The 24,309-nt window shown below is 43.1% G+C and overlaps 1 protein-coding gene across 1 annotated transcript; it reads left to right on the top strand.

Moving 5' to 3' along the window:
* The first annotated feature begins 10,162 nt into the window (after positions 1-10,162).
* On the top strand, positions 10,163-18,667 carry LOC116515957 (protein NKG7-like). Its single transcript, XM_032228289.1, has 5 exons — positions 10,163-10,299; positions 12,955-13,210; positions 14,592-14,738; positions 16,291-16,425; positions 17,675-18,667. The coding sequence occupies exons 2-5, from the start codon at positions 13,021-13,023 to the stop codon at positions 17,731-17,733; spliced, it is 531 nt and encodes a 176-aa protein (XP_032084180.1). The 5' UTR covers positions 10,163-10,299; positions 12,955-13,020; the 3' UTR covers positions 17,734-18,667.
* Positions 18,668-24,309: the final 5,642 nt, after the last annotated feature.

Genomic DNA, 24,309 nt, shown 5'->3' with positions numbered 1-24,309 from the left:
GATGGAGAAAAGTAGAACACCCTCAATCCCAAAGGTGCTTTTTCAAGAGGCAACTGGACTTTCTGTTTTTTTTTTCTTTGAAGACATTTTGCTTCTCATCCAAGAAGCTTCTTTAACTCTGAAGAAGCTGAAGAAGCTTCTTGGATGAGAAGCAAAACGTCTTCGAAGAAAAAAGTCCAGTTGCCTCTTGAAAAAGCACCTTTGGGACAACCATGACCTTGGATGACTGAGAATCTCCATAGACATTTCGAATGCCCTCATCTTTTCCTCTTCTGACTCTCCTTAAGGAATTGGTGGCGTAGACATTTCTGCCTCTCGGGATCCAAGCCAGACAAGGAAGGAGCTGCTTTTAAACCTCTTAGAAGTTCTCAGATTGTGCTCGTAAATTCTTTTCCTTCCCTCCATCTCCAGGAATCATATCACTAACCACAATGGTGTTGTATGGCCTGTCCCTTACATTCAAAGAGCTGCTCGGTCACCCTGCTCCGGATACTACCAACCCAATTTACATTTCCTGGTGTTTTGTCATGGGTTGTTTTGCCAGCTTCCTTTTCCTGCTGAATGGTGAGTCCATACCCAACTATCTAATAGCTGAAGGCTGCAGGGAGTGTTAAGAAAGGATTGGAACATATGGATAGAATGTCAACTCACAAAGCAATCATCGTCTGCTCTCAAGTTGCCATGGGCAGGAAGTGGGGAGAAAACTGATGGAGCAGTTCAGCAGCCACGTTCAGAAGCATATTCCACACATACCTTCCTCAAGGTGTGAACATGAAGCTCACAAAGGATTGTACGTTCTCAAGTGCTCTGGCAGTTTAGTCATGCCACAGTGTTAGGTAATGCAGATTTAATAGCTGCCAGCTGACGAAAGGTTGTACAATGTAATCTGTAAGCTGATGCAATGAGTATGATTCAGCAATACAGGTATCACATCTTTAAAACTCTGGTGGGGTCCACACAAGTCATTTACTGTTTTAAGAGGTGTCTATATATAGGTGGCCATTAGAGGGTGTGCCTCTCTCTCATTGTGTATTTCATTTCTCTCCTTGTTTTCATAGCTGAGTGGTAAGGGATTTTTCTACATGTATATGTTTGTATATTTGTATATAAACCACCATTAATTGTCTAAAGGCTCTGTGTGCTGTGTTTTGTTCCTGGGTTTATCTCATAATAATTTCACCCTGCCAAAACTCTGGCACACAGGTTAGAGGAGACTAGCAATAGCAATAGACTTATATACTGCTTCACAGTGCTTTACGGCCCTCTCTAAGAAGACTACAGAGTCAGCCTCTTTCCCCCAATAATCTGGGGCAATTTGACCCACCTCGGAAGGATGGAAGGCTGAGTCAATCTTGAGCCTGGTGAGATTCGAGCTGCCAAATTGCAGACAGCCGGCAGTCAGCAGAAGTAGCCTGCAGTACTGCACTCTCACCATTGCGCCACCATAGCTCATTTTATGATGAATAGTTGTAGAGGTGATTGTGTACGTATTGAAACACAATGTTGCTGCAAAGTGATCATATTCCACTTGTACTAACAGCTTGAGTTTTCTCAATTTCCTTCCAGGACTCCTTTTCACACTGATAGCATTTGAGCACGACTCCACCAACCATGTTTACATTCAGAAAACGATTTCAAGGGCGACATCATAAGATTCACCTACATGTGGACACCCGGCTCTGAGAGTGTATTGGCACAAGGACTTACCAATGTACCCTGAAGTAATATAAACTAGAAATAAAGACACTGGGGAAAAGAAAGGGAATAGAGGAGATAAGGGGAGGGAAATCTTTTTTAAAAAAATAAATAAACAAAACACAGTGACTTCTGACTTTTTCTTTGCTGCGATAAGTTCACAATAAGTTGTGGAGTTTTCTTACTGGGTCGTTCCGGAGCTTGGACCATTGAGACAAGGTGTCTTTGACCACCCTGCTTCAGTAAAATAAATTCAAATGCAGCTCATGAAAGTGATAGGAAAACAAGACACCTCTCTTTTGAGAAAGAATCCGGGAAACCAAAAGAACAAATTCTGTCTCAGCTTTACCACACCTGCTGGCTGAAAACATTCATTTGATGGAATTATTTGTATTTGTATTTGTATTTATTAATATTTGTATGCCGCCCTTTTCCCTGGGGGGACTCAGGGCGGCTCACATTTCAGGGGGATGGGGAGACAAACCAAGTTACATATAGGACAATACCTCATTAAAAGCACAACATTCATACAATTCGGGTACGGTGAAGGTCTTTAGGCCCAGGCCTGTCGGGACAGCCAGGTTTTGAGGGCTATGTGGAAGGTCTGGAGGGTGGTGAGGGTGCGAATCTCCACGGGGAGTTCGTTCCAGAGGGTCGGAGCTGCCACAGAGAAGGCTCTCCTCCGCGTGGTCGCCAGTCGACATTGACTGGCTGATGGAACTCGGAGGAGGCCTAATCTGTGGGATCTAATTGGTCGAGTGGAGGTAATTGGCAGTAGGCGGTCTCTCAAGTACCCAGATCCAATACCATGAAGGGCTTTGTAGGTGACATTGTAGGGAATGTCCAATGGCAGCCATGGGAACCAAGAAGCCAGTTATGGAACATAGAATGGTGTGTGTGTATGTGTGTGTGTGTGTATAGGCTCTGAGGTTTAGTGGTGCAGAATGATGATTTCCTCATCATTCCAAGGAATAAAGGACAGATTCTGATCCAGTGTCTGTCTGGATACTCATCGTATCTGGGTGTGAAGAGCTTCCCTTAAGAGGAAGACATCTGCACAAAGAAAAGCCTCGACTTTTCTCCATTCAACCATGTCGTGGAGTGAAAAAATGGCTACGGGGTTCACCCTCGGCACTCTCTTCAGTCTGGTTTTTGTTATCATGAGTCATCGATGGATCAAAGTTGAGTCCGAGATGCAGATTTACTACAGCGGCCTTTGGAAAGTCTGTCTAAGGCTGGTGTGCCCTAATCTTGTTGCTACTGCACGTAAGAGAATCCGCAGCCTTTGCTTCCCAGAATTGGTAGGGTCCCTTTCTCCAGGACTCCTCCTTCAAGTTTGGGTCAAGAGTCATCCCAAAGTCATCCCCCCCCCCTTGTTGGGTTTTTCCACCGTACCTTCTAAAACTCTTCTACAGTGTGTCTCTTCACAGTGCACCTCTAAACCACCTTGTTTCAACTGGTACAAAATATAAATGCAAGTGTCAAGGCTTCAAGTAGTAGACCCATTGCTGTTGTAGAAAAAGACAGGACACACGAGCCAGCTCTTCAGAGAAGGAAAGGTTTATTTGCGCAGGTTCAGAATAAATGGCCTGAACATTGAGTGAAATTCAGGAACTTCCTTATATAGTTTATCACTTTCAGCTAAAGCCATCTGTTAGTTATGGAAACACCCCTCAAGATTTGCCCTTGAGTTACAGAAAGTATGTCTACAGGATGTCATAATACATGGGTCAGCTAACGGACATGCATAGCTCATATTTTGAGGAATTAACAATACGTATCTACCAAACAGATTAACAGCCAAGCCAGCAGATGGGCTAAAATAGATGTTTTGCCTCAGCATATTTCGTGTGCAGACTTCCTTCTAACCCGTGTCTAACCGCACTATGTCCTAAAAGCAAACCTTGCAATTTCTATGTGAATAGTTAAAGCTTAATATCATGAAACCTAGTTTGGTTCAGGCTTGAGGCCTACTTTGGTTCAGCCTGACACCTTATTGCAAGCAAGAACTCCGAGGCAGGTGGATTCCTGAAAGAATAGCTTTATTTTGAAATATCATATTGGCATATATCTGGTAAAAGCCGACTCTGAGGGGCCCCTTGGTTTTTCATCAAATTATAAGAAGCTTTTACCTCAAGAATCCCAAACAGTCAGTCACATGGCCCAGTCAAGACCGCATCTGCTGGTCTGGTGACATCACTCCTCCTCCTTCTGGCCAGGTGTGAGAAAGTCCTTGGTTCCCAAGAGAAAGTATTTTGTTTTGACTCCACAACTCCAGCTATTTCTAATCCCCACCACTCCCTATCCCTCACTGTAGTGTGGCATCACTGAAGCACCAAGATGATTCCGGCCAGATCAGGGTTGATGGCCAGGGTAGCAGATGGTGTTAGATATTAGAAACATGTAACACTACCTCTGCCTGAGCTGCACTGATTGCCTGTGTTTTTCTGGGTGCAATTCAAGGCGTTAGTTTGTCACCTTTAAAGCCCTTGGATCCAGGTTACCTCAGGGACAATATTCTCCGAGTTGTTTCTACCCGTCCAATTTGGTCCACCCAGGTTGGCACCCCATCTTATGGATCCCATCAACCAATGAATGTTGTCTGGTGGAGACTACGGGAGGTGCCTTCTCTACTGTAGCCTTCTAGAACATTCTCCCTTCAGAATTGAGGATGACCCCCAACCACGTTGGTCTTTCACAAGGCCATTATAATACAATAATAATACAATAGCAGAGTTGGGAGGGACCTTGGAGGTCTTCTAGTCCAACCCCTGCCTAGGCAGGAAACCCTATACCGTTTCAGACAGATGGCTATCCAACATCTTCTTAAAGACTTCCAGTGTTGGGGCATTCACAACTCTGGAAGTAGTTCTGACTTTGTGTCTAGGCCTTGGACTCTGAACATATAGTAAAGGCCCTGTTTCCTGGCTGTATTTATTCATGATGGCACTTTTTTTTTCTCAGCTGCCAAATAGTGTATTGAATCCTGCAGGATTGTTTTATGATTGTTCGCCACTCAGTCCCATGATTTGAGGGCGGCGACAAGAACTGAATAAATAAATCTCCACTAGGTCTTCCAGAGCATTCTAGCAGTTTGGGTACCTCAAATGCACATCTGCATCAGTGGTGGTTTTCAAAAATTGTGAACCTACTCTGTGGGTGTGGCCTCCTTTGTGGGAGTGGCTTGCTGCCCGTGTGACCGGCTATGAAGATGCCGACAACACTTGTCAGAACCACCTTAAATTACCTCACACACAGCACTGGCATGCATAAGAATAGGATGTAAACTTCTTTTTTAAAAGGCATCTTTGGTTTGCGTTAAAACAACTTCAACACACGCAATGTTCTGATTGCACCACAAACGCAGTAGTCATCCCTACCTTTCACAGAGGCACTGAGTTTTATAAATATGAGCCTGATAGTGTAGAATAATCATATCCAAGGACCAGTGGTGGGTTTCAAAAAATTTTGGAACCTCTTCTGTAGGTGTGGCCTGCTTTGTGGGTCCACTGGTGGAACCTCTTCTAACCGGTTCGGTAGATTTGACGAACCGGTTCTACCGAATAGGTGCGAACTGATAGGAACCCACCTCTGCTTCTGATACTTTAGATGTGGGATCTTGAAAGGCTAGAGAAGGTTTCGGGTATGGATTTAAAATGATCTGATACAGTCCAGCCATTTTTGATTGATGTATAATTCAGATTTGGCAAGATAAACCTGTGGTGTCACACACTGAACAGCCCTGCTCTCAAAGCTTCTAATAAGCAATCTTCTGTTTTATTGTCATTACTATCACAGCGAATGTTAATGGAGCCAAGACTCTCCTGATAATGGCCCTTTTTTGTGGATTCGTTGGAGCATCATTTATGAGCATCACTTATCGCTATTCTGCCAATTCTACCACCTACCGGTATCTGGTGCCTGCCGTGGGATCTTTCATCGCAGGTAAAAATTTATGGAATTGGGGGGCATTCAATTACTAAAAATATATTTACTTACTTACTTATATCAGGGTTCCAAGTAATAACTCCATAGAAAGAATAACTCTGAGGCAGACAAGTTCCTCAAAGGACAGTTTTATTGGCAATATCATATTGGCACAAGCTGGTGAAAACCGACTCTGAAAGTTCCCGTGGTTTTCACCGGATTGAATGTCTTCCTAAACAGCCACATTATCCAATCAAGGTGCTGGCTGGTTGCCTGGATACGGTGCTCCTCCTCCTTCCAGCCACCTGTTGGAATGACCTTGGTTCTCACAAGAAACTATTTTCTTTTGGCTACAAACCTCCATCTAACTGTGTCCCTCCCTCATCCCTTCTTCACACTGGGGCAACCCTGAAGCCTCCAAAATGGCACCAAGTTCGCTTCAGAGTTGACTACTTACTGACTGACTTATGGACTTACTTAATCATAAACCCAACTCATTTCACCTAGAGGCAATTCTGGGAGGCTTACAGCTTTAATGATTTAAAGATAAAACATTAAAACGATGAACATTAGGACTAAAATTGCCTTAAAAGTGAGCAAAGATGACAAGAAAGTGAGCAAAATGCACACAGGGGAAGATGGGGTCCTACCTCAATTTGTTAACCACCTCCAGTATGAAACCTCCATCAGGACCCCAGGCCAACTGGCAGAGCCAGGTCTTCAGGGTTCTTTAGAAGGCCAAGAAGGTTGGGGTGGATATCACCCAGGAGGAGGTTCCAGAGGATAGGAGAGCCACGGCAGAAACGTTTCCAGAGGACAGGAGAGCCATGGCAGAAAATGCTATTCTCTTTGATTCCCCCAAATGGAATTCCTGGACCAATGTCCACAATGTGCCCCTTCTGCCTGGACAGTTGGGGTGGGCCAATCTCATCAAGGTCAGAAGGTTACTCAGCTAACTTGTTTCAAAATATAAAAACAAGAAAGTCTTTAAAAGAGTCTCGAAGGAATCTAGTTGATCATCTTCCTGTGCTTCCACAGCTGCCTTGGTGTTCCTCGGCCTAAGCATTTACACCATCCGGATCTCCACACACGGCATCAGCAGAACATCTGACACCTCCTATCAGTGGCCTTTCTATCTAGCCTGGAGCACTTGTCCCTTCTTTATTTTAAGTGGTGAGATGGAAGAAGATCATGGGTCGTTTGTGTGTTTCAAGTGGGTGGTTTTTGGTGAGGCGGTGGTGCAATTTTAGGATCAGTTTCCTAACTGGGGAATATAGGATTCCCTCAGAGGAAGGTGGGTGGCCATCTTTTGAGATACTCCATATCATGTTATTTTTCCAATGAGCAAAGGGTGGATTAGGTAGCTTACAAACCTCATCTGACATTGAAAGTCTATAACCAAAAATAAAGATGGCTTCTATTAGTTTATTGGGGGGGAGGGGATGGTTGTTAACAACGGCACTGGTCAGTAGTGGGTTGTAGGTGGTACGCCACGGTACGGGTGTACCGGTGCCTGTCCGGAGCATGGGGTACCATTCCGTTCCGATGCTCCGGAGGGCCCGCCCACCCATCCTCCTTACCTGTCTTTAACTCTTCACCGCTTCCACACACAGCGCGTACAGCACCTACGCGACACTCCGCTGAGCAGCTGGAACATCGCGAAGGCTCACGGAGGTGTCGCTGGAAGGTAGGATGCATGCACATGCTGTGCGCATTCATGTGGAGGACGCCGGGCCCCATTGCAACTGGTATGGTTGCAATGGGATCCGGAACCCACCTCTGGCACTGGTCCATCGCAGAGGTGGGTTCCTACCAGTTCGCACCTATTTGGTAGAACCGGTTCATCAAATCTCCCAAACCGGTTAGAAGAGGTTCCACCAGTGGACCCAGAAAGCAGGCCACACCTACAGAAGAGATTCCAAATTTTTTTGAAACCCACCACTGGAGGAGAGAGATACACAGAGAGAGAGAGAGAGAGAGAGAGAGAGAGAGAGATAGACACAGAGAGAGAATCACATAGAGAGACACAGAGGGAGGGAGGGAGGGAGGGAGGGAGGGAGAGGCAAAGAACCACACACACATATACACACAGAGAGAGAGACAAACAGACAGACTCACACAGAGAAAGAGAAAGAAAAGAAGAAAGAAAGAAAAAAAGAAAGAAAAAGTGAGAGAGAGAGACAAAAAGAAGGAAAGAGAGAGAGAGAGAGAGAGAGAGAGAGAGAGAGAGAACACATGGCCGGCAAGCCACTCCCAACAGGTAACATGGCCAGGAAGCCACTCCCACAAAGGAGGCCACACCCACAGAGTAGGTTTGAAAATTTTTTGAAACCCACCACTGGTCCATCGGTATCCTCAGATGAGAAAAGCAGAAGGGGAATCCTACTGAGGTAATGAGATCAAAACATGTGCATGAACCTAAATAAGTCAGGACATTTATTTAGAGAATTGACTATTCTTATAGATCAGCCTGATCTGTAGGGACCCTGAGTGTCAAACAATTCCAAACTACAAAAAGTTACAAAAATTAATGGAGATGATGATGATAAAAAAAAAAACAAGAAGCCAACTGTAACATCCATCCAAACCCAGAAATCTGGAAGTACCCCCTTTCCTTCCCACGGCCAGGGAGGAGGAGTCCTGAGAAGTTTTCTAAGACTTCCGAGAAGTTGTTAAGTGAATCACTGCAGCGGTTTTAAGTTAGTCACATGGTTGTTAAGTGAATCTGGTTTCCCCAATGACTTGGCTTGCCAGAAGGTCACTAAAGGGGATCACTGACCCCGGGGGACATTGCAACGGTCATAAATATGAGTCAGTTGCCAACGGTCTGAATTTTGATCACGTGACTATGGGCAGGTCACAACGGTCGTAGGTGTGAAAAATTGTCAGTGCGGTTGTAACTTTGAATGGCCACTTAGTGAGCTGTTGTATGTGAAGAACTACCTGTAAACATAACCTGCTGGGAAGGTCCAGAAAATGACTCGGTGGATGTTCGAACTGTTTAGCATACTTTTTCTCACGGCCTTCTGCTCTTCCCTCTGTATCCGCCCCGCAGGGTTTCTAGGGCTTGTGGCCCATCAACATGTGCTGATGCATGGAGCTGTTCTGTCTGACAAAGAAAGCAGGGAGTCCTCAACCTCCTCCTCTATTTGGAGCTCCTCTGTCTCCTCTTCAATGTTTTGGGAAGATGGAGAGAAGGAAAGCAAATTGTAAATAGCAAAAGCGTGAGGCGGATGGCTTCGAAGACATCCCGTAAGATTCTGACATCACAAAATGGCCGGCCTGAAATGTGTTGTGTGTCTCTCTCCCTCTCTTAAGGATTGCAAAGACTCTGGGGAAAAAAAGCATAATTTTCCTGTTTATTAATGACCTATGTTGAATTACTTGTAGTCAGTATTGTTTTCCCAACATAAAATATTTCTTTCCAAATGTTCTATTTGTCTGCCTGCCTGATAGAATGATCTCTCTCTGTCTCTGTCTCTCTTGATATCTATCTATCTATCTATCTATCTATCTATCTATCTATCTATCTATCTATCTATCTATCATCTATCTATCTATCTATCTATCTATCTATCTATCTATCTATCTATCTATCTATCTATCTAGAGTCACAACCCCTGGTAAGCCCCAATTATGGGAGGAAGCTAACTGCTTCCATCATCTGTCAATCGGCTCGTCACAAGAGTCCATCACGACAGAAACCCAATATTTTTACTGTTGCCTTTGTTATATTTGTGTTTTTTATTTGTGCTGATAAATAAATAAATTTATTTATTTTTATTTATTTATCTATTTATTTATTTATTTATCTATTTATTTATCTTTATTTATTTATCAGCACAAATAAAACACACACACACACACATATATATGTGTGTGTGTGTGTGTGTGTGTATGTGTATGTGTATGTGTATGTATGTATGTATGTATGTGCTGGTCTTGTTGTATTCGGGTCTTTTCCCATGTAAGATTGAGATTGTCTTGGCAACGTTTTGATGAGGTCTCACTCGCCATCTTCAGGCTGGGTTTTGGGCTTAAAGCGTGGTCAGAGATAGCAAAAGACGGCAGCTCTGACCACGCTTTAAGCACAAAACCCAGCCTGAAGATGGCGAGTGAGACCTCACCGAAACGTTGCCAAAACAATCTCAATCTTACATGGGAAAAGACCCGAATACAACAAGACCAGCATACCTCTACCCGTGAAAATCTACGAGAATGTAAGACAGAGAGAGTCATCTTCAAGTTGCCAAAGCTGAGAAACGTTGGCCTTGAGGAAACAACAATTAGCCAAGTTGCTCCTGACTTCACAAGTTGGCCAGGGCCTCAAGAGGCAATTCGTGCAAAGATAGTTCCAGATTAAAAGAGAGATAGGAATGAAAATGTGCAGCCACAAAAACTAATAACTAATTCAGAAGCGAAACGTGAAGAAGAGAACCAGACCCCAACAGATGTGTGAACAAGGGAAAGGAAGTGGGTGGGCGAAGATCGAAAAAAGATAGAGGTGAGCTTTAATAGCGTTGAGACATTAAAGCATGCAGACGGCTTTGCTGGCTCTTCACACCTACAATATTTGGAAGTCCTCTTTCTAAACCTCCTTCCTTTGGCCTTTATTCTCCACCGGGTCCTTCAGATCATCTTTGTCAAAGGAGAGAACCATTCTACAAGAAGATTCAGGTAAGGATGACAATACCCCTGGTTTCCTCTCACTAGAGAAGGCCCGTTAAAAAAAGAAAACGTGGGCACAAGGGAATAATAATCTGAAGGTTAAGGGCAATTCTCCAAAGGGAAAGGGCCACAGGATGCCAACTCTACTGCATTCATCTCAACTGCAGAGGGCAAGTAGCAGTCAGGTGAAACCTCTCGTCCATGGTATTGCAAGCTCTGAGAAGATTCAATATCCTAGCTTTGCAGCACACATGGTTAAACCCCAAGATCTTTTTCAGCGGGTTTATATTTTTGGAGGGTGAGTTTCCCCTTGGAAACAGCAGCTTATTCTGGCCCCTGAAGTGCTGCTGTGGTGATCCCAGGAACAAGCCACACAAAACCAAACTCCCATTGAGTTTTCATTTACATTCCTTACAAATGAGGAAATCAGTTTTTCTTTGGGGATTCTTCAAGTTAGCTTTTCTCACACTGAGCTAAAGATACACTTTATAATGTTCCTTTAACTCTGCATCTCAGTCTTGCTGAGCGTTAATGACCTGGGGTTTGTGGGAGAAAATACTTCAAAAAGCTGTTGCTACCATCTTTCTTGTTTCTTTTCTTCCCTCCCTGGGAGGGTTTAAGATATAAATCGATAATGCTACCCAAGAAGGCTCTTAAGACCCTCATGCCAGGGATCGCCTCCAGATTATTGCCCCACATCCTTGGCTCACATGGCAGAGAAATAATAGGCTGAATTAATTAAAATCTAGGGCAAGATGATTTCTCCCATTCCAAAGTTAATGAGAACACAGAGTTTAAGAAAACCTGCTGTAGATCATCATCATGTCTTGAAAAAAAATAATGGGGGGTTTTGGAAGAAAGCCCATCCCTCCCCTTCTTCTAAACCCACCCGTTCAAATTCTGGGCTTTTGCTGAGGTCACCGAGACATCCAAGTGTGTAAAAAGGATGCAGGAAGTGGCTTGAAGTGAAGTCCACGGTTGACTCTGCAAAAGGCTTCGGGTAACCACTAAACTCAACCCGCATCTCATCACCTTTCAGAGTGAGAATGTTAATGGTTGCATTTATGCTTGGATCTGCTGCAGATCTTTTTAAACCCTCCAATGGAAGGTGGCACCTCTATAATATGCTCCCTGGTGGAAGTGAATTCTCATGTCCATCATTGTCACAAACACTGTACTGTGAAAGAAAAGAGGAATTGTGATTAGGGTTGGACTAGAACAGGGGTCTCCAACCTTGGTAACTTTTAACACTTGTGAACTTCAACTCCCAGAATTCCTCAGCCAGCAGAATTCTGATCCAGGGGTCTTAAAGTTGCCAAGGTTGGAGACCTCTCAACTAGCAGACTCCCAAAGGTCCCTTCCAACTCTCTGTTATTCTGGTTATAAATTAAGAGGGAAATGGTTGTTTCCAAGGATCTTTTTCATGTCCTACCTGGAATTTCTTCCTCAGGGAGGGAGGGAGGGAGGGAGGGAGGGGGAGAGAGAGAGAGAGAGAGGGAGGGAGGGAGGGAGGGAGGGAGGGAGGGAGAGGTTGTACTGCTGAAAAACCACTATTTTGCTTGCAAATCCAAAGGCTTGAGCCAATACTGTTTTGGGATCTGCAAAACTGTAGCACATGGGAGCATATAACCACACTGCATTTGAAGATTGCATGAAATGGGAATGAGGAGGAAATTCCAGGTAGGACATGAAAAAGATCCTTGGAAACAACCATTTCCCTCTTAATTTATAACCAGAATAACAGAGAGTTGGAAGGGACATTTCATGCAATCTTCAAATGCAGTGTGGTTATATGCTCCCATGTGCTACAGTTTTGCAGATCCCAAAACAGTATTGGCTCAAGCCTTTGGATTTGCAAGCAAAATAGTGGTTTTTCAGCAGTACAACCTCTCTCTCTCTCTCTCTCTCTCTCTCTCTCTCTCTCTCTCTCTCTCTCCCTCCCTCCCTCCCTCCTTCCCCCTCCCCCAATAATGACTCAGCTTGTCCAACATTCTAGTGATGTGATCAGAAATGATGCCACCATAATCAGAAACTGAAAGGTTTCACCCACTCAAACCTTTTCTGCTACTTTTGGAGGGAGGCTGTCTTTTTCTTTTTCTTTTTTGCTTTATATGGATTTATTTCTGTTTCTACCTTTCAGGGGGAAAGGGGCAATCAACTATAGACACAACCAGTCCTATCTGAGGGTTATAGCTAACCTCCTCTGGATCTTAGTTGAAGTTGTGTGAATTTGTCCTTAAAATCAAACAATTACAATAGCATTTTAGGATTTTAGGTGTACGTATCACCCCATAGTGCTTTAGAGCACACCCTGGGCAGTTTAGAATGGCATACTGCCCCCAACAATCTGGGTCTTCATTTTATTGAACTGAAAAGAATGGAAGGCTGAGTCAACCTTGAGCCGGTCAGGATCAAACTCCAGCCTGTGAGCAGAGTTTGCCTGCTATACTGCATTTGAACCATTGTTCCACCGGGGGGGGGGGGAGCGAAACCCTCAACAATTCTCTTGTTCCACTCCAGTGCCTTCAGCACACCCTTCCGCACCAAAGAACAATAAATAGTGAAACACATACACAAACACACTCACATATAGTCCTTCTAATGCTGTTCCATGTTCGTTTCCTGGGGTTAAGTTGTCTCCATTTAATCTTTTTTCCCCTCTAGGATTTCTAAAAGTTAGATACCCATCAAAGTGAAACACTGTTGAAACACCTTTGTCTTTGCATCAGGATGTTGTATTGCCGTATCTTAAGCGTGTTGATGGCATCCATGAGCATCAGCTTACTTTTGATGGGGCTCAGCACCGATTACTGGAAAGTATCTTTTGGTCCTGGTGGGACATCCCACAGTGGGCTATGGCAGTACTGCATTAACCCTGGATTAATCCAAAGCCAATGCTTTGCTGTACAGGATGCCTTTGGTAAGTTTCATGGCAGGAAGGCCTTCAATTTTTTTTTCTAAGAATTTCCAATAAGGAGCATCAGCATTTCTGTGTATTGTGTCTTTGTCAGGAGATATAGACAGTTCAAATAGCAATAGCAGTTAGACTTATATACCGCTTCACAGTGCTTTACAGCCCTCTCTGAGCGGTTTACAGAGTCAGCCTCTTGCCCCCAACAATGTGGCTCTTCATTTTATCCACCTAGGAAAGATGGAAGGCTGAGTCAACCTCGAGCCTGGTGAGATTTAATCTGCCAAATTGCAGGCAGCCAGCAGTCAGCAGAAGTAGCCTGCAGTACTGCACTCTAACCGCTGCACCACCACAGCTCAAATGGATGTAAAGATTTATTGCAAGCTTTATTACAAGAATCTGAACTGCTAACAGCCAAAGGAAATTGGTGGTAGGTAAGGTAGAAGGAATTTAAGGTGGGATGGACTTAGATCTCTTGTGGGAGAGGGGGTGAAAGGATTCAAGACTGATGACACATTTGATCCCTCCCTCCAGCTCAGCTGGGTCATCTCCAACATTATTGTGTGCATAAATCTTATATTAATCTCCTGGTAACTCAAAAAGATAAAGGTTTCCTTTGTCCAGTCGTATCTGACTGTAGAGCACAGTATTCATCTCTGTTTCATAGCTGAGCAAGCCATGTTGTCCAAAGACATTGCCATGGTCATGTGAGAACATGACTACACTGGGTTATCAGGTATACCTTGCAACCCAGGTAAGGCATAAAGCATAGGTGTAATGCCTCTCAGTGGGCAATAACCACCAGTACTGAGGCCACTACATTTTGTAACAACTGTTATGTCTGGGTAGTCTTCAAAGTCAGACCCACCTAGAGCGAATTGCAGTACTCTAGTTGCAAAATGATGAGGCCATGAGCCCCTCTTGGTGGCTCCCTTTCTGGAAGGTAGCTAGAATGTTTTCTGAACAAGCTATCTATTGAGGGTGAGGATGCTCTGATATACTGAGAGCCAGTTTGGCACAGTGGTTAAGACATTGGCCTAGAAACCAGGGGAACATGAGTTCTAGTCTCAGCTTCGGCAAGTAAGCCAGCTGGGTGACTCCAGGCCAATTACTGGGAGATGGTGAGTTCTAGTCCCACTTTAGGCATAAAAACTGGCAGGGTGACTTTGGGCCAATCACGCTCTCTGTCTCTCAGCCAAACCCACCTCATGGAGTTGTTGTTGCAGGGAAAGCAAGGGAGGGGGAGAAGGTGCATAATGTATGTTCACCACCCTAAGTTACTTATAAAGTAATAAAGGCATAATCTAATAAATAAACAAAACGAACAAATATTACTGCAATAAGGATTGAAAACAGACATAACCTTTTGCATCTATAACTTTGCTTGCAGGCTACATCATAGCTACCCGTGTGTTTCTCATTATGGCTTCTTTGGTGGCGCTGGCATTGCACGTCTTCCTGGTTGCCACCTTCATGCCTTCCATGTGTGGCATCCTAGGCAAACCCTTGATTGCTTCCGTGGCTGCCTACGTGGCTGGTAGGTGTTACCAAAGATGAAGAAGTCTCTAGTCCCGGGGAGGGTGATCTCAAAGAGAATACAAGATATTCTCTCCTGGAGGGGGATCTGGGAAGGTTCATTTTTTTTTCCAATAAGGCTTCAATTGTCTTCTCAAACAATCAATGTTCAGTTGAAGCCTTTGGTAAGCGAGCGAATATCATGGCCTCAAATACTAAAGAGGCAGAAGAAATTCTGTAAAGCTGCAACTGAAGAGGAAACTTCCCAAAACAAGGGCATTACTAGGAAATTCCTGAAGGAGGTTAGTAAAAGACTTCGCCTGCTAAGGTTTTCCAGAGAATGACCATTCTGGAAAATGTCTTGCATTAGAGGGTGACATCCCTTCCTTTAATCCATCACACCAAACTGTTGTCCAAAGTGAGTTAACAAAGGATACCTTTTGCAGATACCCCAAAGGGAAAGAGCCACAGGAAGCCTAGAGCCTTTGCCACCAAAGCTAGTAATAAAGGCTGCTATGCATAGCCCTTAATTTACTGAATTTAGCAATAGCACTTAGACTTATATACCGCTTCAGCCTCTTGCCTCCAACAATCTGGGTCCTCATTTAACCCACCTCGGAAGGATGGAAGGCTGAGTCAACCTTGAGCCTGGTGAGATTTTGAACTGCCAAATTGCAGGCAGCTGGCAGGCAGCAGAAGTAGCCTGCAGTACTGCACTCTAACCACTGCACCACTGCAAACCACATTTGGTGGGACTAACTGATAAGAGTGATTGAGTCACAGCATTTTTTGCCATGATTGTTAATCAAATCTCATGGTTGTTAAGTGAATTTTGCTTCGCCAACTTTGCTTGTTGGACACTGGCCGGGGAGGTCTCGGAGGGTGACCCCAGGATGTTGCAACCATTGTAAATGGATGCCAGTTGCCAAGGGCCTGAATTGTGATCAGGTGACAATGGGGACACTGCAATAGTTGTAAGTGTGAAGACGGAAGCCACTTTTATCCGAAGCCGCTGTAACTTTGAACAGTCACTAAATGAATGGTCATAAATCAAGGCCTACTCGTATCTTATTTGGGATTATCTACCTGGTGAAGGTGAAACTGGTTTCACAAATATGATTTATCGCTTTCAAAAATCTTCTGAAAATGAAAGCAGACACAGCAAAGAGCTTTCAGAGAATGGTGACTATAATCCTTCAGCTACGTTGATATAATACGTTGAGTCAGGGAAAGGCTAGAAATGCATTTGCACAACCTTCTAGGCTTACTTAGTTGAAAACTCAGTTTTATGGGGCTTAGCATGTTGTGTAAACTCAGTAGCAGTTATATTCACAGCCTTTTGGGTTAGTCCATGATTCAGTGGAGCATGCAAACTCAGGAAATGCATTGAGTCAGGCTAAGGGGGATGTGCGAACGCAGGATAAGGTGTGAATTCAGGGTCATAAACACTTGGTGTCCACAAACATTTATTTCACAGTGTATGTGCAAACCAAAGAGGGGAATAAAAACCTCACGGGTGAATCAGCACAGAGCTGTGTTAAGCAGCACTGATCTTCTCTCTGCTTTTTTGAAAGGACTCTTCACTCTAATAGCCCTAGCTGTGTATACAGCTGAAACGTGGAAGGAGAAGACATCACCTCAACTTCAAGTCTCCTTTGCATGGTCTTTCTACTCTGGATGGATCACTTTCCCACTGTTTCTATTGGCTGGTGAGTCTACAGCAGTGTTTTCCGAAACTCCACCATTTTAATCCATAGGCCAGTTCTTCTCAAATGTGGCCACTTTTTAAAGTTGTGTGGGCTTCCATTCCCAGCAGGCTGGGTGGGTGGGCAATTCTGGTTGTCGAAGCCTGCACAACTTAAAAACAGCCACCTTTGAGAAGTACTGGTCTGTTATTATACTGCACTACTACTATTACTATTACTACTACTACTACTACTACTACTACTACTACTACTACTACTACCTCCCCCTCCTCCTCCCCCTCCCCTTCCCCTTCTTCTTCTTCTTTCTTCTTCTTCTCTTCTGCCATATCCATCACCGGACATTGGTAATCATGTTGGCGATCCTATGGTTCACATAGGAAAATATTCCAAGTCATAAAATAATCCATTTTTTTTAAAAAAAAAAACCCTACATTTTATAGCAGCATTCCCAATACTTTTTCACACTTGGGACCAGTTTCTGGAAGACAATTTCTCAACCGATTTAGTGAGGGTGGAAAGGGACGGTTTAATGTGCTACCTATATCTTGTACATGTGGAGACACAGTTTCCCTCACTTCTGTCAACCACTTCTGCGGACCAGTACTGGTCCGCAACCTGAGAGTTGGGAACGTCTGTGTTATAGGACAAACGGCTATCACCTTGGAAACAGAGGATATTTAGTTGGATTGAGCTCCCATAGAAAACGTCCCTTTGCCATTAACCCAATGGATTCCTGCCTTAGAAAAGTACATTATCAAGAGACCAGAACATTTGCATAAAACAGGAGCATTTCTCTTCAGAAGAATTGCATTTCCTGCCATTTAAAAAAAAATTTTTTTTAAAAAAGGTGGCACAGTGGTTAGAATGCAGTACTGCAGCTAATTCTGCTGCCTGCTGGCTGCCTGCTATTTGGCAGTTTGTATCTCATCAGGCTCAAGATTGACTCAGCCTCCATCCTTCAGAGATCGGTAAAATAAGGACCCAGATTGTTGGGGCAATATGCTGACTCTGTAAACTGCTTAGAGAAGGCTATATAAAGCGCTGTGAAGCGGTATATGTCTAAATGCTATTGCTATTTTGCATTCAGTGGAAAGAACAATATATTTATAAGATAGCAGGTTATTCTGTTTACACACACGCGCGCAACTCAACACAACCTTAAAACAGTTGTTCAAAAACAATTATGATCGAAGGTTGGTTTGAGCATCTCAAGCTGGCTTTCTTTATTTGCTCTTGTTTTCTCACTTTGCAGGCATTTTCAACCACGTTGCCTCCTCGAACGCTCCATCTGCTGCCTATGAAAGAATATGAACGCCTTGGTCAACAAGAGACAAAGCACAATTATACAGAAGCTTTCTCTCAACAAAAAGGTTGCCTCATTCCTGCTTCTCCTGTAACAATGCATCTCAGCATCTCCAGGGCATTGCTCAGCTATACTTATATTTTTTTGGCTCATTTTTCAAAACTATTGTCTTGTGTTTTACAGAGATTTCAGTGACTAGGAGTAATTTTGATAATTAGCTTGCTTGCCAAGTAAGGCTTTGAGTATCACTTACAGCAGTGTTTCCCGACCTTAGTCACATTGAAATATGTGGACTTCAACATGCTGGCTGGGGAATGTTGGGATTTGAACCCTAATCACCTATGACCTGACCTATGGCCCGTCAAGCATGTTTGGGGAAAGGTCCTGGCGCATGGGCAACCTTTTAAAACCAGGCCCTATATTTACAGCTCCCAAAGCTTACTCTGTCCCTAAAACTATGATACCAAAATATGTTCGCAAAATTGTGATTTTAGGTGACAAAATTACCAGTGGCTTTTAAGAGATCTGCTAGGCCTGAAAGGATTTAATTTCTCCTGATCTTCAGCTCGGAAGGGTGGCGAAACTCTACCTATCTTCTAGGGATTTCTGGGAATTGAACTCTTAAAGTTGTTAAGATTGAAAACACTGCTCATGGTACCATGTGAATCATCTTTAGTGTTTCACAATCAGGATTGCTTCAATAGTTCTTTTCTTCTGGAATTACAATCCTCTGTTCACTCACTTTTCAAGAAGTGTCCAATCATTTCATTTTCAAATTATTCCATTCCAATGTATTCTGATTTATGGTTTTTTTTAATATGAATGCTTACAATAGCCATGTTCAGGTTGCATAAGATTGACTTTGGATCAGCATGTGGTTATGGATTAAATCTTTGGCATAGTTAAGGATGAAGGATGTTTAAATAACTGTAGTTAACTAAAAGTGGAGGTATAATGATGTCAATATGGTAAACATTTGAGTTAAGATATTTGAATTAATATGAATTAATGGAAGAGATGCACCAAAACATGTTGTAACCAGCTGATATACTTTTTTTATAATATATACCTGTTCTTTTTTTTTTCTTCCCTGCCTTGTCTTTTGTTCTTTTTGTCTTTTTTCTTTTTTTTTTTCTTTTTTCTTTTCCCACTGGTGTGGGCATGTATTGTTTAAGATTATTATTATTTTTTTAAAAATAATAATTATAGTCAAATGAAAATGGATATATGATGATGGTGATATGTATGAATATTTGAGTTAAAATGCTCGAGTTAACATGAATTATGTTTGTTGACTGTGGAAGAGATGCACAAAAGTTTATTTGTAACCAACTGATACACTTTCTATAGCATGTAAAGAAAGATGTTGTATTTGTTTTAAATTAAAAATTAAAAAAAAATTAATTAAAAAAGAGATTGACTTTGGATGCTGTTCGGGTATCTTAAATTAAATAATGCCTCTGTTCAAGTTCTGCATTTTATTTTTACCCATTGGACAACCCATAGCAAAAATTAGCGCACAATAAGATGGGAGAGTTTCCTTTAGAGGCTTAAAATTCTACTTTTGAGTCCGTGGGAGTAAATGAGCAACAATGAATTGTGTGACATTTCCTTCTAAACAAATATAGGAATACCAGAAGCTTTTCTTCTGCTTTATTAATTACCGGTGCAAAGATATATATAGGGAATAAAGCAATCAGTCTGTAGGTAATAAAGCAATTACACAAAAATGCACTGTGCTGCAGCAGAAATTACTTTCTCTTCTACTAATCCGGAGCTGAAGAGTTTTCTAGTCACTTTAGTGGGCTTCCATAGTGACTCCTGGGGGGGGATCAAACAATTCCATCAGACAAGAGCAACACTGCATATGGGGAAGACCCACAACCATGATGCATCTTCACACTGCATACACATCCCATAGCGGTAAGCTTGCAATGCCATACAGCAATGGGGATGTCATTGTGGCAAATCAGCCAAAGCCATAGATGCACACACTGGGCATACATCCCAATGGAAGGAACATGCCAACCAAGCTTCTTCAGAACTTCTAGAACACTGGGGTTACTATGGAAATGTTGTCCTGCTTTGCTACAGTACATTTCTCAAGAAAGGTTCCGAGTGAAAACTTTGCAATCTGAAAGACATAGTCGTTCCCGTGAGGATGTGGGTTCTATACAGTTCATCCACAAGGAAGTACCTCCCGAGGTTCAGAAGAGAGCGCATTCGGTCTTGATCCTTCCATTGATCCATCATTATGAACCGCTACAAGAATTCCCTTTCCAAGTGGCCCGTCATTGTGTGGTTCAAGAACTTGAAGGCTTACGACTGGGTCCGCCTGGGTGGGATCTTCTTCTCTTGCATAGCTACTTGTCTACTGATGACAGCCATCAGCACAGAGTACTGGGTCAAAAGATTTGTCCGGGGCATCTTTGTCTTCCGGGGATTATGGACAGATTGCCAACTAGGGAAATGTTCCTTTCTGAAAGAAATACCATGTAAGGGTTATGGAATCTTCAGAACTTTGAAAGTGTTGCTGCTATAAAAGTCCAGGTTGCGCCACTATTCGGTTTGAGGAGGCCCTGTTCAGAGTCTTCCCTTGGCCCCTTTTCCTCTCTGGACTGCTCCCCCATCTGTCATTATTATTATTATTTTTTTTATAGCAATAGCAGTAGACTTATATACCGCTTCATAGGCCTTTCAGGCCTCTCTAAGCGGTTTACAGAGAGTCAGCATATTGCCCCCAACAATCTGGGTCCTCATTTTACCCACCTCGGAAGGATGGAAGGCTGAGTCAACCCTGAGCCGGTGAGATTTGAACCGCTGACCTGCTGATCTAGCAGTAGCCTGCAGTGCTGCATTTAACCACTGCGCCACCTTGGCTCTGTCATTATTCTTTCACTCAGCCATGGAAAAGGAAGAGATGCCAGCTTGCCTCTGAGCTAGCATGCTCTACAAAAAGAATGGGTAGCCAGCCAAATGGTCATGACTCTATATCAACCCAGCCACTCCGTGTTTAATAAATCACTTGAAATAACCTCCAGGTTTTCTAGGAAGGTTTTGCTGGGGATAAAAGTTTTTTTTAAAAGCCCCAGAGCAACAGATGGAACTAATCCAACTGATTATTGGTTTGGATTGAGGTGGCGGATACATTTCACAAATAAATGTACGGGTAATCCTCAACTTACAACCAGAATTGGGATCAGAAGTTCTATCGCTCTAAGTACTGCAGCTGTTAAGTGAGTTACACCTTATTTTAGGACCAATTTCCTGTGGTTGTTAAGCAAATCATTCAGTTGTTAACCAAATCTGGCTTCCCCTCCCTTGATTTCGCTTGTTGGAAACCCCCAGGGAAAGGTCATGAATGGCAATTGAATGATCGTGAGACAATCATAAATACATGTCAATTGCCAAGTGTCTGAAATTTTGAACATGTGACCATGGGGAGGCTATGACAATCATGTCACCGTGGGGAAGCTATGACAATCATGTCACCTTTTTCAATGCTGTTTTCAGTTTGAATTGTTGTTAATTGAATGGTCGTAAGTCGAGGACTACTTGTAATAACAGTGAAAGCCTTGGACTGGAGCACAGACTGGAGCCCAGGCGAATGTTCTCTGTTAACAATGGAGTTTAGTGGGCAACATGGGTGAATCTTTTTCAATCCAATCTACCTCAGAGAATAGTTTCAGGGATATGATGAGAATTGTCCTCTCTCCAAAGACACCCACCACTCTTTGCTTAGAGAAAATGTGGCAAAGAATCACAATAAATAAGTGTATCAGTAAAAATCAGGAATTAGAAGCAGTCAGAGATGGCTATTGGGGGGGGGGGGTGAGCAAAAGATAGATGCTTGCCTTGTTCAATGATATTGGAAGTGGAATCCGATTATCCATGCTGCCTCCTTCTCAGAACAAGAACTTTTAAACAAAAAATTATGCAGTCACTGCTTTTTAACATGTTGCTAGACTCTGGTATAGAGGCACAGCTGCCACAACCTTCATCTCATGTTTATAACATGCAGCTTTTGGTTCCTCTATTGTCACATTACTGCATTGCAATATAAAGGCCCAACACTTCCAGGTTCTGATAAGAAAGAAAACAGCCAGAATACTGAAATATGGAAGGTGATCTGACCGAACACATCTCTCCTTGTTTACTAAACAAGACATATTTCTTTCTTCCTCGGATGAGCTCTGAAGAAAGAACATCAGTGTGTACCATGTTTTCAAAGTACACCTATTGAACGATTAGGCAGAAGGTTCCAACTATTACCTACAGTGCCACTTACATGCCCATTTGGTAAATCTCTGGGCCAATCTTTGTTTTAAGAGATACATCTATATGTAACCGTATAGCAATCAGTTCTTCTGACATTTTAAATAAGGAGCACAATAAGGCTCAGCTGGTGTTTATTTTAGTGGTGGCATAAACCAGGGGGAAAAATCCAGTAAATTTGTTCTTAAAATCCTAAACTTGCTGATAATCAGTTTATACAATATTTATAGTCCTGCCTACTTCTCTATGAGTCTTTATCTCCATCTGCTGGTTAGTTGTTAACATTCAAGTAAGGAGGCATTAGAAATTCATTCTGCAACTTTCGGTGGTGACTCTATTCAATAGGTCCCTATTGTTAAACCAGAGGTGTTAGCAGCAAACTGATTACTTCAAAATGACACAGATATGGGGACATCATGGCACAATCCCCATCCTTATGTCCTCCTGATCTCTGACATAAATACACAAATCACAGCTTCGGCATTATGACCTCCCAAGCAACATTTCATCATCAGCATGCCCTCTGGGGATTTGAACCTGACCCCCCATTGCAGCAACTCTTCACCATGCATAATCTCTTCTGGGAAGCTTTCAAAAGAGCAGCAAGAATCACCCAGTATTTCCTAAAAGCTCCCAAATAAGATTTCCATTTGGCCTAGAAATCCACAGCATTTCTGCAGGCAGAAATTGATCCTCAGGTTGAAAGATAAAGGAACAAAGGTTGTGGGTGCTCCATCACTAGAGGTTTTTAAGAAGAGACTGGACAGCCATTTGTCTGGAATAACATTGGGTCTCCTGAGCAGGAGGTTGGACTAGAAGACCTCCAAGGTCCCTCCCAACTCTGTTATTGAATTGAATTGAATTGAATTGAATTGATTTTATTTGTAGGCCGCCCTTTTCCCTGAGGGGACTCAGGGCGGCTCACAGAAACCAGGGAGAGGGGAATACAAAACAATACAATACTAAAACAACAACACATAATAAAATAATACACAACATGCATACAACATTCGGGCGGGGCAATGGTCCTTATCCCCAGGCCTGACGGGCGAGCCAGTTCTTCAAGGCTATGCGGAAGGCCTGGACGGTGGAGAGGGTGCGGATCTCTACGGGGAGCTCGTTCCAAAGGGTCGGGGCCGCTACTGAGAAGGCCCTCCTCCTTGTGGTTGCCAGCCGGCATTGGCTGGCCGATGGGATGCGGAGGAGGCCTAACCTATGAGATCTTATAGGCCGTAGGGAGGTAATTGGCAGAAGGCGGTCTCTCAAGTATTCTGTTATTCTGTTGATCAGATCGAAAGCTGCAGGCTGTGGTGATTCTAGAAGGCGATTCTAGCTTGATTTTTCACAATTTGCTGCTTCTTTCTTTTTTTCTTAGTCTATATTACCGTCTCCATCATTTTAATGCTGATCTCTGCTGCAGCTTGCTATGGAGCCGTGATCTATGGCACACGTTCGCTCGCTGCCACTGAGACATCACAGAAGCTCTCCCACTCTGACTTAGCCATCACTTTGAGTTTCTTTTCAGGTAAGAAAAACAAGGCACACACACTATTTCATTTCCCAAATGTCGTTAACAAGCTGGAACTGATGTTAAACTAGTTTCAATCTCAAAAGGAGGAAAGACAGTACTGCACAAACTCAGAACCTGAAGACTCAATTCCATCCTTTCAAATGAGGTACAAGTCATAGACAGATCCTGCTAAGCTGAATTCACATCCTCAATTGCATTGGTGATGTTTGATTTGGGTTTAGCAAAACCAAACTATTTAGAAATTGTGGATATTTGCAGCTGTTCAAAAAAGCAGTAAACAAAAAATAAGTGTGAAAGGAAATGACACCCCCAGCCCTGCCCAAGAGTTATGGGGACACACTGTGAACAGAAGACACGTAATTATGATGGAGTGTTGGTGGGAGACTCAAAAATGAAAATGGTATTAGATGGCCAGAAAGTTGAACCACAATCATCTTTTATCCCAGGTTACACTCCTGCGGTTTCCCCTTTCATATCCAGTTTTGGTAAGCATGATTATTGTGGCCAATCAAAAAAGTCAAAATCCTGACTATCTAGGGATAAACTAACTAGTTTGGGATCCAACTTTTACAGACCTCATTTCTTGACCTACATCCCTTTTTGTCTTTCAGGCTGCATAGGAGGACTGGGACTGTTCAACTTCATGAGATTCTCAACTGATGAGCCCAATACCTTCCTCTCCTGGTCAATGATCCCAGGATGGTTATCTATCATGGTAGCTGCCATGGCAGGTATGAGAAGCAGAGTTGCAGAATAACAAGAGTTGAAAGGGACCTTG

Source organism: Thamnophis elegans, chromosome 12 (assembly GCF_009769535.1).
Source record: "Thamnophis elegans isolate rThaEle1 chromosome 12, rThaEle1.pri, whole genome shotgun sequence".
Classification (NCBI taxonomy): Eukaryota; Metazoa; Chordata; class Lepidosauria; order Squamata; family Colubridae; genus Thamnophis; species Thamnophis elegans.
Note: the sequence above shows the minus strand (reverse complement) of the source record. Positions and strands in the feature narration are given on the sequence as shown.

What these genes read in the sequence shown, in the direction of transcription:
- LOC116515957 (XM_032228289.1), top strand. Translation starts at nt 13,021, where the DNA reads ATGTTGTATTGCCGTATCTTAAGCGTGTTGATGGCATCCATGAGCATC. An exon ending in TGCTGTACAGGATGCCTTTG is followed by an intron (nt 13,211 to 14,591) that starts GTAAGTTTCATG and finishes CTTTGCTTGCAG; the next exon opens with GCTACATCATAGCTACCCGT. An exon ending in CGTGGCTGCCTACGTGGCTG is followed by an intron (nt 14,739 to 16,290) that starts GTAGGTGTTACC and finishes CTTTTTTGAAAG; the next exon opens with GACTCTTCACTCTAATAGCC.